The sequence below is a fragment of the Phaenicophaeus curvirostris genome, chromosome 1 (genome assembly GCF_032191515.1).
Source record: "Phaenicophaeus curvirostris isolate KB17595 chromosome 1, BPBGC_Pcur_1.0, whole genome shotgun sequence".
Lineage (NCBI taxonomy): Eukaryota > Metazoa > Chordata > Aves > Cuculiformes > Cuculidae > Phaenicophaeus > Phaenicophaeus curvirostris.
The window spans coordinates 156,567,807-156,581,708 of record NC_091392.1 but is presented as its reverse complement, the minus strand read 5'-3'; the positions used below and the strand labels follow the sequence as shown (position 1 = coordinate 156,581,708).

General features: G+C 47.0%; 1 protein-coding gene across 1 annotated transcript in view; it reads left to right on the top strand.

Annotated features, from left to right (window-relative positions):
- The first annotated feature begins 7,202 nt into the window (after nucleotides 1-7,202).
- DZIP1 (DAZ interacting zinc finger protein 1) overlaps nucleotides 7,203-13,902 on the top strand; it is a 41,991-nt gene continuing 35,291 nt past the window's right edge. The window contains exons 1-3 of the mRNA XM_069878944.1: nucleotides 7,203-7,358; nucleotides 7,447-7,761; nucleotides 10,425-10,616. Of these exons, the coding sequence (XP_069735045.1) occupies nucleotides 7,356-7,358; nucleotides 7,447-7,761; nucleotides 10,425-10,616 (510 nt within the window). The 5' untranslated portion in view covers nucleotides 7,203-7,355. The remainder of the gene's footprint in view (nucleotides 7,359-7,446; nucleotides 7,762-10,424; nucleotides 10,617-13,902) is intronic.

Here is a 13,902-nt window from a genome sequence, read left to right as displayed (position 1 = left end):
TTACTGAACTTCAGAAGAGGGTCAATGGAGAAAACTAACCACCTCTCAAGGCATCAACCCAGGGGGCACATCGACTGTGCAGCTAGGTAGCAACCAAAACCTCCCAGGCAGATGTCAGTGCACATTGGACTTGTGGCAGTTGCGCATCACTGCCTGTTTGTGCCCAAACAGTAACCACTTGTCTGCTCCAGCTGGACTGCTGTCTGTCCGATACCTCCTGCATCAAGTCATGCTGAGCAGGAAAAGCTAAAATGCTCTTGGTCCTCTCCTGGTAAATCTATGCATGTTTTAAGAGAGTGGTTTTGTCCCCAGGCTGTATAATATAAGGAGAGGAAGGAGGAATGAGGTACTAACGTGGGTTAAAGAATATCCACTTTTGCCAAGTGATGCTGTACTGCTTGCAGCAAATAATTAAAGATTAATCAAGCTCTGGTAGGAACAGGGAAAGAATGAGACTCTGTCTAGCAGAGAGGGTGATGGCCCTCCCCTCACAGAACAGAAAACTTGATTGTAGCACTTGTTCAAAGGGCTGCTTGTGTATTTTATAATAACAGATAATAGAATAAGTGATCGAGATCCAAGGGTTTCTGCACACTTCATACATACCTCCCCTCATCAACTGTTGAGATACTCTGACATTTTCTTACTCGGATTGCATTTACTTTGATATGAAAACCAGTTTCAGCAAGAGAACCTTAGAAGGGATGCTGAACAGATCATGGTGTTGCTGTTATGAAATTTTAAGGACATGGGTTATAAAATGTCTTCGGCACAGGAGGAACTGGACTGGTGGATCTCGCTTTCTAAGTGAGTGCTCCAACCATTCACGTAATGTGATCATCAACTCACATTGCATATTTGCCTCTAGGCCTGACCCAAAGAGGCTGTGACTATCACATTGCTGGTTTTAAAAGTTCTCTCCTCATTATTAGTGTTAATTAAGGTTTACCACACTAAAGCCTTGATGCAATGCCTGCATTAGTAGCCCCACAGCAGATCGGCAGATGCAAAAGTCAGTACTGAAGATCTGAGGTCTACATTTTACACATGTTCAGGTTTTCCCTGAGAATAGTTCTAATCTGATCCTGTGGACTGAATGCCCATTAGTGACTGCAGCACACTGAGGTACCTGTAGAACATTAAGAGGTAGAGCATTTCAAATGATTACTTAATTTTCTTAAAAGCTGGCGTACACAGCTTGTGTGCCCACATCAACACGTTTGCAAATAAATTCATGGCTCAGGAAGGAAAGCTGGCGTCTTCGTTAAGTCTGAGCGTGCATGTAGAGAGTGAAAAGTTTTCCAGAGCTTATTGTCTAGATACTTTGGGCAAAAATGGTGTCTCCCTGACTGAATGGAACTCCTCAATTAAGATTAAATGTAATAATATGCAACGGTAATCTCCTCTGCTGAATTTGCTGGCATAATTTATATTAGTTTATATTATATTTATATGTTCTTCCTTGCCATGAAGGCTGTACAGCATTTATTTGGGCAAAAAGCACAATACAAAATCTTGCAGGAAAGAGGAAGAAAATCAGGAGGATCTGATATAACCTGTAGCCATTGTACTGATTCCACCTGCATGATAGGTTGCATATTTTATGATAGAAACATATCATAGAATGGTTTGGGTCGGAGGGACCTTAAAGATCATCTAGTTCCAACCCCCCTGCCATGGCCAGGGACATCTCCCACTAGACCAGGCTGCTCAAGGCCCCATCCAACTTGGCTTGAACTCCTTCAGGGAGGCAGCATTCACAGGTTCTTTGGCCCTCCTCTGGACCTGCTCCAACAGTTCTATGTCCTTCTTATTGTGAGGACTCCAGAATGGAACACAGGACTCCAGGTGAGGTTGCACAAGAGCAGAATAGAGGGGCAGAATCACCTCCCTCGATCTGCTGGTCACACACAGCCCAGGATTTTCATTGAACCCAACCTTTCCACCTAAGAGACCTTCAGAAATGCCTTACCCCCTCACTGGAACTTGGTGTCCTCTTGCACACTTTAGGCAGGCATTCAGGAAAAAGCTACCCCCACCATGGGACCTGACTGCCCCGGAGTCCCTGCTCCAGCCCCACGGAGAGGTTGGGTCCGGTCACCTCCGCTGCCTGCCCATGTGCGCTGCCCACTTTGCAGCAGCCAGCCTTCCCTTCTCCCTGCGGGGTATGCTCCTTGACTCGTTTAAATGCATTGGTTTTGGTGACCGCATGGTAAAAAGTGCCTTTAATTTCAAGAGTCAACCTTCCCAAAGCTTCTTTTAACTTCCCTTATATTAAGAAATGAGATGTACCAGGGGAGGTTTAGATGTTGAGGGAGATTGAGGGAGGTGATTCTGCCCTTCAATTCCTCTTCTCTTGTGAGACCTCATCTGGAGTATTGTGTCCAGTTCTGGAATCCTTAACGTGAGAGTGATATGGAAAGGTTGGAACGGGTCCAGAGGAGGCTACAAAGATGATCTGAGGGCTGGAACACCTCCCATACAAGGACAGGCTGAGAGAGTTGGGGTCGTTCAGCCTGGAGAAGAGAAGGCTCCGAGGAGATCTTATAACAACCTTCCAGTACCTGAAGGGGCTACAAGAAAGCTGGGGAGGGACTGTTTATAAAGGCTTGTAGTGATAGGACAAGGGGCAACGGGTATAAACTGGAGAAGGGCAGATTTAGACTAGATGTAAGGAAGAATTTCTTCACCATGAGAATGATAGGACACTGGCACAGGTTGCCCAGGGAAGCTGTAGCTGCCCCATCCCTGGAGGTGTTCAAGGCCAGGTTGGATGGGGCCTTGGGCAGCCTGGTCTGGTGGGAGGTGTCCTTGCCCATGGTAGCGGGTTGGGACTACATCATCTTTAAGGTCCCTTCCAAACCAAACTGTTATATCATTCTGTGATTCTATGTGCCAGGGGAGGTTTAGATGTGCCGGGGGAGGTTTAGGTTGGATTTTAGGAACTGGTCCTTCACCCAGAGGATGGTGGAGCAGTGGAACAGGTCCCCAGGGAAGCAGTAGTGGTACCAAGCCAGACAATATTTAAGAAGCATTTGGACAACGCCCTCAGGCATGTGGTGTGAATGCTGGAGTTGTCCTGTTCAGGGACAGGAGTTGTGATTGATGTCCTTACGGGTCCCTTGCAAGTTGGGATATTCTATGATTCAATTTTTTAATTTTTTAACCCTACCAAACAACAAAAACAAACCAAAAAAGGCTTTTCCTGGGCTAGGGTCGGGACAAAGGACATCCCTCCTGGAACAAAACCATTTGCGAGGCGGATCAAGGCGAGGATCCCTGGGCAACCTGATCTAGTGGGATGTCCCTGCCCACGGCAGGAGGGTTGGAACTGGATGATCTCTTAAGGTCTCTTCCAACCCAAACTATTCTGATTCTGTCATCCCGGGGGAGCCCTCGCCTGCGCCCCGCAGCGCCAGCCCGGAGGAAGAGGAGGAGGAGAAGGAGGAGGCGTGGAGCGGGCTCGCTCTGCACCAGTAACCGCCGGGGGCGGGGAAGGGGCTGCAGAACGAGCCGGGGAGCCCCGCCGAGCCCCCGCCAGCGCTCCCGCGGCAGCCGAAGGTGAGCGGGGGGCTTCCTTTGCTCCCCCCTCCCCGGGTCGGGAGGGGAAGGCGAGGGGGAGGCGGAGGGTTTGGCCGGGAGCTTCCCGCTGTCCTCCCGCCGGGCCGGGGCCTGGGCTGCGGGAACTGCCGGGGTGGAACGCCGGTTCCCAGCCCATCCCGGTGGGATGGGGTGTCGGGGAGGAGCAGGATTCCTACCCGGCTGCCTGGCCGTGGCAGCCCTGGGGGAAGGGGCTCTCGCGGGGGAGGCAGCCCGGAGTGCTGCGCGGGCGCAGCTCCGAGGATGGAGTCAGTCTGGTGGGAAGAAAGGAAAAACAAGTGATTGAAAAAGGCTGCCTCAAGCCCTGCGTCCTCTTCCCGCCTCCGTTTGGGGCAGCCTAAGCCTCTCCTCAGCTTCAGGGTGTGCTACTGCCCGGTCGCATTCGGTTAAAGGAGGTTTCGTTGGGGCAACGTGAAACTCTCTATGGATACGGGTTTGTATGAAAACAAGCTCGAGTTGCACCAAGGGAAGTTTAGATTGGATATTATTTAAGGCCAGGTTGGATGGGTCCTTGGGCAGCCTGATCTAGTGGGAGGTGTCCCTGCCCATGGCAAAGGGGGTTGGAACTGGGTGATCTTTAAGGTTGCTTCCAACCCAAACTATTCTATGATTCTGTGATTAGATAAAGTTTTTTTACTGTAAGAGAGTTGAAGCATAGAATCATAGAATCACCAGGTTGGAAGAGACCCACCGGATCATCGAGTCCAACCGTTCCTATCAAACACTAAACCATGCCCCTCAGCACCTCGTGCACCCGTGCCTTAAACACCTCCAGGGAAGGTGACTCGACCACCTCCCTGGGCAGCGTGTTCCAGTGCCCAATGACCCTTTCTGTGAAAAATTTTTTCCTAATGTCCAGCCTAAAATTCCCCTGGTGGAAGCAGACTGCCTGGCAAAGTGGTGGAGTCACCATCCCTGGAGGTGTCCAAAAGAGACATAGGTGTGGCATTTGGGGACTTGGTTTAATAGGCACAGAGGTGTTTGGCTGATGACTGGACTGGATGATCTAAGAGGTCTTTTCCCACCTTAATGATTCTATAATATTCCTGACTGAATATGTTGGTCAAGAAGAATAAGCATATCTACGGGTTTGGTTTAACTTTGTTGGCTTTAAATAACACTTTTCTTTTTTATTATTAAATCTGTGCATCTGTGAGTTAGACACAGGTGTTGCATGTGTGTTTTTTCAGGCTCCTGCTGCTTGACATGCAAATTGGTAGCTTACAAAATTAATGTGGTTTCTAGGTAAAGAAATTTCTTCCGTGTCAAAGAGATAGAGCGTGTGTTAGGCTGAGATCTCTGGGAGACAGATTTCATTATGTACAACCTAACTGTTCCTTTTACTAGGAAAGTTATCCAAGTGTAAGTTTTCTAGGTGGCTTAGTCAATTCCAGGCATGGACATTTTGGACAATGGTCAGTAATTGAGCATTATTTTTCAAAATCTAGTTGCTTACAAATAAGAGCACATTTATACACTATTAATGGAAGTGAGTTTGCAGCGTATTAGAAACAGCTTTAAAGGAGACGAGCGGTATAGGATCATAGAATGGTTGGGTTAGAAGGGGCCTTAAACATCAGCCAATTCCAACCACCGTGCCACGGCCAGGGACACCTTCCACTAAAACAGCGTACTCAAAGCCTCATCCAGCCTAGTCTTGAACACTTCTAGGGTTGGAGCATCCGCAGCTTCTCTGGACAGCCTGTTCCAGTGCCTCACCACCCTCAATGGAAAAAGTTCTACCTAATACCTAATCGAAATCTTCCCTCTTTCAGCTTAAAACCATTACCCCTCATCCTATCACTGCACTCCCTGATAAAGAGCAGTGTATTTTCTTCCTACTTCAGGAGTGCAAAGTTCAGTGATCAACCAGGCAGACCTATATTTGATACCTGTAAAAAAATTTAAATAGATTTCTTTGAAGGCAACAATTAAGGAGGCCCTGTTCTTGGAAAATAAGATGGCAAAATGGCACCACATTGTTGTATGTCTGCAATGCTACAGACACCACACTGTGTCCTTCTAAATTAAAAAAAAGTCATGGCATGCAATGGGAGAATCTGGATGTAAAATGGACTGAACTGTAGGTATTGCAGTAAGCGTGGTCAGTAGCCTTAAGGTTTAAGGTCCGAAAAGGAAGTTGGTGTGCCAATTATTCTGGAATATTGCCTTCCAGGGTGGCTGAAACCAATAGGCCAGGAGGGCTCACTGTCCTGTGTTTGTGTTAGTAACTTCTCTGTTCAAACTTTCAGTAGGTTGAAATTAATTTTGTAAATTGATGAAACCTTGCACTAGGCCTAGGCGTGTTCTTGGAAAGGCTGATTTTCAGCCTTAGGAAAGGCTGAAGTGGGTAAGATAGAAGGGTGTAACTTGTTTGAGTGGATAAAGTAAGAGAAGTCCTTGTTGGTATGAAAAGACAGACATTTCCTACAGCTTTCCCTTGGTGTATGTGGCAAGTATGGATGTGAAGCGTGGGAGAGGCTGGCTTTTTTACAGAAGTGGGGAAGACAAGAGTGTAATGTGTGTGGAAAAAGTAAGAGAGAAGGCCTTGTGGTTCTCTGTGGGAATGAAAAGATAGGCGTTTTCTCCCGCTTTCCCTTGGCGTGGGGGGTAGGTGTGGGTGTGCAGAGTGGGAGAGGCTGGTAAGAGTTGGATACTGAGCTGCTGGGGTTCAGCATCTAGCCCTCCCTGCACCCAGTCTGCACCTCTCTGGTTCTGGTGGAGTAGGGGCTTGGTAGCTGAAGGGATAGGAAAGCAGACGGGATTAGGGCATGATGATTAGGACCGAGCACAGAGCCGGCCGTGGGGAGGGGGGCGATGTGGGCAGCTGAAGTAACTCAGTCTGTTCACCCTGGAGGAGACTGAGGGCAGACCTCACAGCAGTTTACAGCTTCCTCACAAGGGGAGGAGGAGGAGCAGGCGCTGATCTCTTCTCTTTGGTAACCAATGACAGGACTCAAGGGAATGGCAGGAAGATGAGGAGGTTTAGGTTGAATATTAGGAAAAGATTCTTAACTCAGAGGGTGGTGGAGCGCTGGAACGGGCTCCCCAGGGAAGCAGTCATAGCACCAAGCCTAACAATATTCCAGAAGCATTTGGACAATGCCCTCAGACACATGGTGTCTGTTGCGGTTGTCCTGTGTGGGGACTGGAGTTGGACGGATGGTCCTTGTGGGTCCCTTCCAACTCAGGACACTGATTCTATGACTAGAGAATAGCAAACGGGGCCTTTCATGCCACATTTTCTAAGAAAAAGGGAATATGGTCTGTGCTATGGTGGATCAGCACTCTGGCCTCAGCAAGTGGTGGGATAATTGAATCATAGAATCATAGAACAGTTTGGGTGGAAGGGACCTTAAAGATCATCTAGCCCCAAGCCTGCTGGGATGGGCAGGGACACCTCCCGCTAGATCAGGCTGCCCAAGGCTTCATCCAACCTGTCCTCGAACGACTCCAGGGATGGAGCATCCACAGCTTCCCTGGGCAACCTGTGCCAGTGCCTCGTGGTGAAGAAATTCATCCTTATGTCTAAGCGTTGTAATTGTTGTGTTCTCTGGCAGATAAGGCTGTCGAATAGACTTCAATGCGAGGAGCAATAGGAACACACAGGCCGGGAAAACAAGATCAGCCTCGCGGGCGGGTTCCCCCGAGCCGCCCGGCAGCGCCGCATCCTCCCGGGCCGCGCGGGCCCCGTCCCTCCGCCCCGTCCCTTCCCTAGCGACGCCGAGGATCCCGCGGGAGGGGCAGGACGGAGCATGGTGAGGGCGGGGCGGTGCGGGGCGGGCCGGGGGCTGGGCTGGCGGCCGGCACGGGGTGATCCCGGTCTCGCTCTCCGTTCCCTCGCAGCCTTTCAGCGAGCGCGCCTACTTCCCGGCGGCGGCGGCGGGGGGAGCCGCTCCCGGCGCGGCGATTTCTCCTTTCCCCGCGTTCCAATTCCGCGTCCGGCACGAGTCCCCGGACTGGAGGCGCCTGAGCGTGGTGGACGTGGGTCGGGTGTCGCGGGAAGGGGACGTGGCGGCCCTGCAGGAGCACCTGGAGCACGTCACCTTCTGCAGCGCCGAGCAGGAGCGCTGCCCGCGCTGCCAGGGACCCGCCGACCCGCTGCTGCTCAAGCTGCTGCGCCTCGCCCAGCTCTGCACAGAGTACCTGCTGCACTCACAGGTGAGGAGGTGTGAGGGACGAGGGCCGGGTCCTGCACTTGAGGCACAACAACCCCATGCAGTGCTACAGACTAGGAGAAGTCTGTCTAGAAAGCTGCCTGGAGGAGAGGGACCTGGGGGTGTTGGTTGACAGCGACTGAACATGAGCCAGCAGTGTGCCCAGGTGGCTGAGAAGGCCAATGGCATCTTGGCTTGGATCAGAAACGGCGTGACCAGCAGGTCCAGGGAGGTTATTCTCCCTCTGTATTCGGCACTGGTGAGACCGCTCCTTGAATCCTGTGTTCAGTTCTGGGCCCCTCACCACAAGAAGGATGTTGAGGCTCTGGAGCAAGTCCAGAGAAGAGCAACAAAGCTGGTGAAAGGGCTGGAGAACAGGCCTTATGAGGAACAGCTGAGAGAGCTGGGGTTGTTTAGCCTGGAGAAGAGGAGGCTGAGGGGAGACCTTATTGCTCTCTACAACTGTCTGAAAAGAGGTTGTGGAGAGGAGGGTGCTGGCCTCTTCTTCCAAGTGTCAGGGGACAGGACAAGAGGGAATGGCCTCAAGCTCCAGCAGGGGAGGTTCAGGCTGGACATCAGAAAAAAATTTTTCACAGAAAGGGTCACTGGGCACTGGCAGAAGCTGCCCAGGGAGGTGGTTGAGTCACCTTCCCTGGAGGTGTTTAAGGCACGGGTGGATGAGGTGCTGAGGGGCATGATCCAGTGGGTCTTTTCCAACCTAGTGATTCTGTGATTCTGTGACTCCCAAACGCCAGCTGAGAGACCCTCCCCAAGGCTTGTCCCCCAGTTCTGGGATCCTCATCATGAGAAGCATATGGAGCTGTTGGAATGGGCACGGAGGAGAGCTGGAGCACCTCCCGGACGAAGACAGGCTGAGAGAACTGGGCTTGTTCAACCTGGAGAGGAGAAGGCACCAGAGAGACCTTATAGCAACCTTCTGCTCACTGGACTCAGTGATCTAAGAGGTCTTTTCCAACCTAATGATTCCATGATTCTGTGATTCCAGTACCTGAAGGGACTACAAGAAAGCTGGCTGTTCACAAAGGCGTGTAGTGATAGGACGAGGGGTGGCAGGTATAAACTGTAGAGGGGCAGATTTAGACTAGACATAAGGAGGAAATTCTTCACCGTGAGAGTGGTGAGGCACTGGCACAGGTTGCCCAGGGAAGCTGTGGCTGCCCCATCCCTGGAGGTGTTCAAGGTCAGGATGGATGGGGCCTTGGGCAGCCTGGTCTGGTGGGAGATGTCCCTGTCCATGGCAGCAGGGTTAGGACTAGATGATCTTTAAGGTCCCTTCCACCCAAAGTATTCTATGATTCTATGGTCTCCATTAATCATGTGCAGCGAGAAAATACATATGTATAAATTTTTCCAGAAATCTTATGCATATTCTCTTACTTTCCAAAGACTAATTTTGGTGTTATTATGAACTGTCACTATTTTATGCGTATTCTATTGGCTAAGTCAGACACAGTGATAAAAAGAGCAGGAGCGATTTACTTGTGAATCATAGAATCATGGAATGGTTTGGGTTGGAAGGGATGTTAAACGTCATCCAGTTCCAACCTCCCTATCATGGGGAGGGACAGCTCCCACTACATCAGTTTGCTCAAGGCATCCAGCCTGACCTTGAACACCTCCAGGGATGTGGCATCCATGCTTTCTCTGGGCAACCCATGCCGGTGCCTCACCACCCTCACAGGAAAAAAAAAATTCTTCTTAATATCTTATCTAAATCTCCCCTCTTTCATCTTAAAACCATTACCCCTGTCATATCCCTGCACTCCCTGATAAAGAGCCTCTCTCCAGCTCTCCTGTAGCCCTCCCTTTAAGTACTGGAAGGTCGCTATAAGGTCTCCCTGCAGCCTTCTCTTCCCCAGGCTGAACAACCCTGACTCTCTCAGACTGTCACTTACTGCCCAATTTCTTATTTTGAGTAGTCCAGAGACACTGACCTCAAATAATGAAGGATAACAACGACCACCACACCCCAGAAGGATGAGAGGAAATGGCCTCAAGTTGTGCCAGGGGAGGTTCAGATAAGGTATCAGGAAAAATTTCTTCACTGAAAGAGTTATCGGGTACTGGAACTGATAACAAAAATGATGGCAAATAAACTCTAAGACTTGATTTGGAGTTTTAGAGAGCAAGTATCCCTTATCAGGCCTGGGCAACATGAGGGAGTGATCTCTGTCAATCATGTGCAGCAAGATGTGAGCTGGTTACAGAATATATTTCCCCACTTACATGCATGTGTATAAATTTTCCAAGAAATCTTATGCATATTCTATTATTTCCCAGTAATTACTATGAACTTCACAACAGTCAGATCTCTTTCTAGTTTGGATTGGGCTCCAGCTCTCTGTCTAACCTTGCATTTGAGATAGGGAAAGACTGCAAACAGAGATAATAGAAGATGACACATCTGTTCAGCACAGTTCATACTGAACACAAGACATTATAATTTCCAAAAGAACAAAGAGTGTAACAGTGTATGGAAAAATACTATTTGAAAAAAGCATACTATAAAAAACCCAAACATACTATCAGAGAAACATTCTGCCTAACTTTCAAAAAATACAGTTACATGGATGAAAACTTAACGCTGCTTTAGCTTAAATCAAAATATTCCACTTTTTGTAATTGCGACTACTTTTTGTATCACAGGAATACCTCAGCACCCAGCTTGGCAGCCTGGAGGAGGCTCTGCAGGCAGCTCAGGCTCAGCGCGAGCAGCTGGAAAAGGAGGTGGCCCGCTGCTTGCAAGAGATCAAGGCCCTCAAGGAGGAGTGCCGACGGAGGAAGAAGATGATCTGCACCCAGCAGACAATGCTGGAAGCTCGAGCCAGCTACCACCAGGTGAGAGGAGAGGTTTTGGAGGCCTGGTTCACCAACACCTTGCCAGCTCTGAGGCTTCTGGAACAGGTGGCAGCTGTGCTCTGCTGGGTTAAAATTGCTTGCAGGGTGAGAGGCTGGAGTTGCAGGGACTGTAGACCCTGCAAAAAGGGAGTGCATTGCTTGCAGGTGGTTCCCTTCCCATCTGTGTTTAATAGATATTTGGCTGGTGTCACAGATGTTTGGGGAGTGCTACATCATCTTTGACAAGTCCTCTTTTTACTAAAGTGCTCTTTACTTTTGGATTCACTTTTGATGCGTCTGAAATGTCAGATAAATGCACACGTAAAACCTGTGATAAATGTGTTACTGCTTTCTGTTACTCTCTCTCCTTGCCTGTTAGCTACATGTTCAGAAAGCACACAGGGCAAGCACCTCAGTTACTGCTATGCAGTAACCTGCCTGTCTGCAAGTCGTCACTTTCCTACAGTAACATTCTCCAGGCACAAGTTTCTACTTGTGTGCGTGTGACTCAGAAATTACTCAGGCGTGATGATAAAGAGTCCCAGTGAGGTAGCTCATTCCTAACTTAACAACAATCTGTTCCTTAAAGCTTTTCCCTAAGAGCCTTAGTACATTACTGTTCTGAATCTGTGTGTCTTGGCATTCTGGTTTTTTTGCGGAGAGGTTTTTGTGTTCTGAGTGTGGTGGTTTGATTTAAAGCTTTTTCGGCTCCAGTATTTTTCAGCCGGTTTCAGGAATACAGATTGCAGCTTCCAATGTAGTATGAAATCTAGAAAGTATGCTGGACACAGGACTTGACGTGATTTCATGCTAGGTCTTTGTGTCTATATGCTATAATTTTCTCTTTTTTTTTTTTCCCCATATTCTTGGGATAATATCAGTGTTGCTTGTTGAACTTCTTAATCATGGAACAGTTGCAGTACAGTCTTCTTATAGTATGTACTTGTATTTTACAACACAAGTTTTGCTATATTATATGCAATCTTATCCCCCAGTATGGTACTAATTTCAGCAAGCTGACAAAGCTTAATTTTTCAAGACGTCGTCTGAGTTGACTCAAGTGTTTCTGTAAGGAGAAAAATATCTTGTGTCCCAAAAACAGAGGTATAAGTATGGTAGGCTTCATGGGAACCTTGTCTCAGTGCATTGGGGTGTTAGTCTTAAGGACAAGCTGCTGATGTGGTGTCATTTTGAGAAGACTTTTTGCAACTCTCAGAGCAGTTTGTCTGTCTTGTGTTGCAAGAGAAAACTGGTTGCCTGTATCATTTTATGTGTAAACTTAAATAATTCTCATGGTGTGATTGCTAGCTAAATATTGCCAAGTTTTCTTGATATATTTGTAGAATACAACTGTCTCAGTGGAAGCTGAAGAACATGGTAGTGAAGTTGGCTCATGACTAAACTTCTGTTCAGTGGCATTTACAATGAAGTGGAGATGGGAAGCTATTTCCCATTTTTAATTTAATTTCGTATAAAATAAATGTCTGCCTTCCCCCTTTTTTTCCTCTCTGCTGGGAAATTCTTTTCTCTAGAAGTTGTTTAGGTTCATGTGGGAAAAGTAAGTCCAGGGAGCGACGCTGAACAATTCGTGTGGTTTCTACAGTGTTTTCAGGATTCTGAGTGTGGTTGCCAGGGATAAATTAAACTCCTCCTGGGGTCTGCAAATGGCAAGGCAGCAGTGTTATCAGCAAACAATAATTCTATGTTGCTTATCTGTCCCATGATCTTGGCTGATCTGCAATACCAGATAATAGGGGTTTTGCTGCTGTTCTGGAGAGGGTAGTTCAGATTTCATTCCCTCAAAGTCTTGGCTGCATTGCAAGCAAGCTTATAAATAGTTGCTTGCTTTTTTGGTGCAGGCACGCTTTATGTCTAGTGTAACCATGCTTTGGAATTCAGATTCAATGCCTTTAATCTACCATCAGTGTAAGTTCAACCATGAAATACTACTATCATAGGATGGTTTGAGTTGGAAGGAGACTTAAAATTCACCCAGTTCCAACCCATCTACCATGGGCAGGTACAATACTATAAAATGGTACTGGTACCTCCAAGTCATCAGTTTGAGACTTGTTGGTCAGTACCTTCATCTGAGTAACAGAAATTTAAATTCATAGTAATTTTTCAGTTTTTTGATAGTTTGTTCAAAGATCTTCTGTTCTCATGCACAGTATAGGCATAAAGTACACATTGTGTCTAACAGTGTGAAAAGTAGTTGCAAGAGTAGCGTTACATAATTCAAATCCTTAATATTCCCTGTGTTAATCCTGTCTCCTGCAGTAAAAGCTTTCTTTCTCTACCAGCAAGTCAAACTGACATGAAGTTTGTGCTTGGATGGATAACATTATTTCACAGACAATTTCATTCCATAAATCATGTGCAATCTGTTACACTGTAAGCTCCCTCTTGGCTGGCAGCAGTGCTTTGCTACCTTACTGTATCTCTTTAATATATCTCTTTACTTTTTTTTTTTCATTAGTACTTCTCTTCATGTGTCCAACAAATTTTGTCTTATTAGTTTATGACTTTAGTGTTTGCTGAAAAATATTTATATTTACCAGGATACTTCACTATCAGAGGCAGTACTATAAATATTAGATGAATTCTGGGAATTTGATTGTTATGGTGACAAGATCTTCAGTCTGTCAAGTCAGTCTCTTACCGTCATACTCTCACACTGATGAGGAAAAAGAACTCAAATGATTTTTTGTAGTTTGTTAAAATGTATTTATTTTGAGAAAAAAAAATATGAGAGAGAGTTTAACGAACAACCCTACTGAAAGCAATTGGGGAGTTTGATTCAGTCTTACCTACCATGTTGCAAAGTCTGTAGATAGAGCTTCCGTCCTTGTGATACCCATCTGTTTCTAATATTCTTGACATTAGTGGCATTAACTTCAAAGGTGAACACAAAAAATCTTGGATAAGATCCAAATTTCACTTTTAATTTGAATTTTAACTCATATTTTAAAATATAAGTGAATTAAAGGAACAGTAATTGAAACAGCTTTACAATTTAGAAGGATGGTAGGTAACATAGTAATATATGTATGTTTTCTTGCAAAATTGTGTACCTTATTGTGGTTGAGATGTCTGACCTTTTGACGTATCCATGGTCCTCCTGGTATTGTCATCTTATAATTCACTCATATATACTCAAACCCATCTTTATGATTTGTTCCAACTGCATGTTGCTCTCCTTTGTTGTGATACAGGACTGAGCTGCTCATTAGCTGGAGTCTGTGTGTATTGTTCTGAAAAGTGTTGCCTTCCTTTTTATTATACT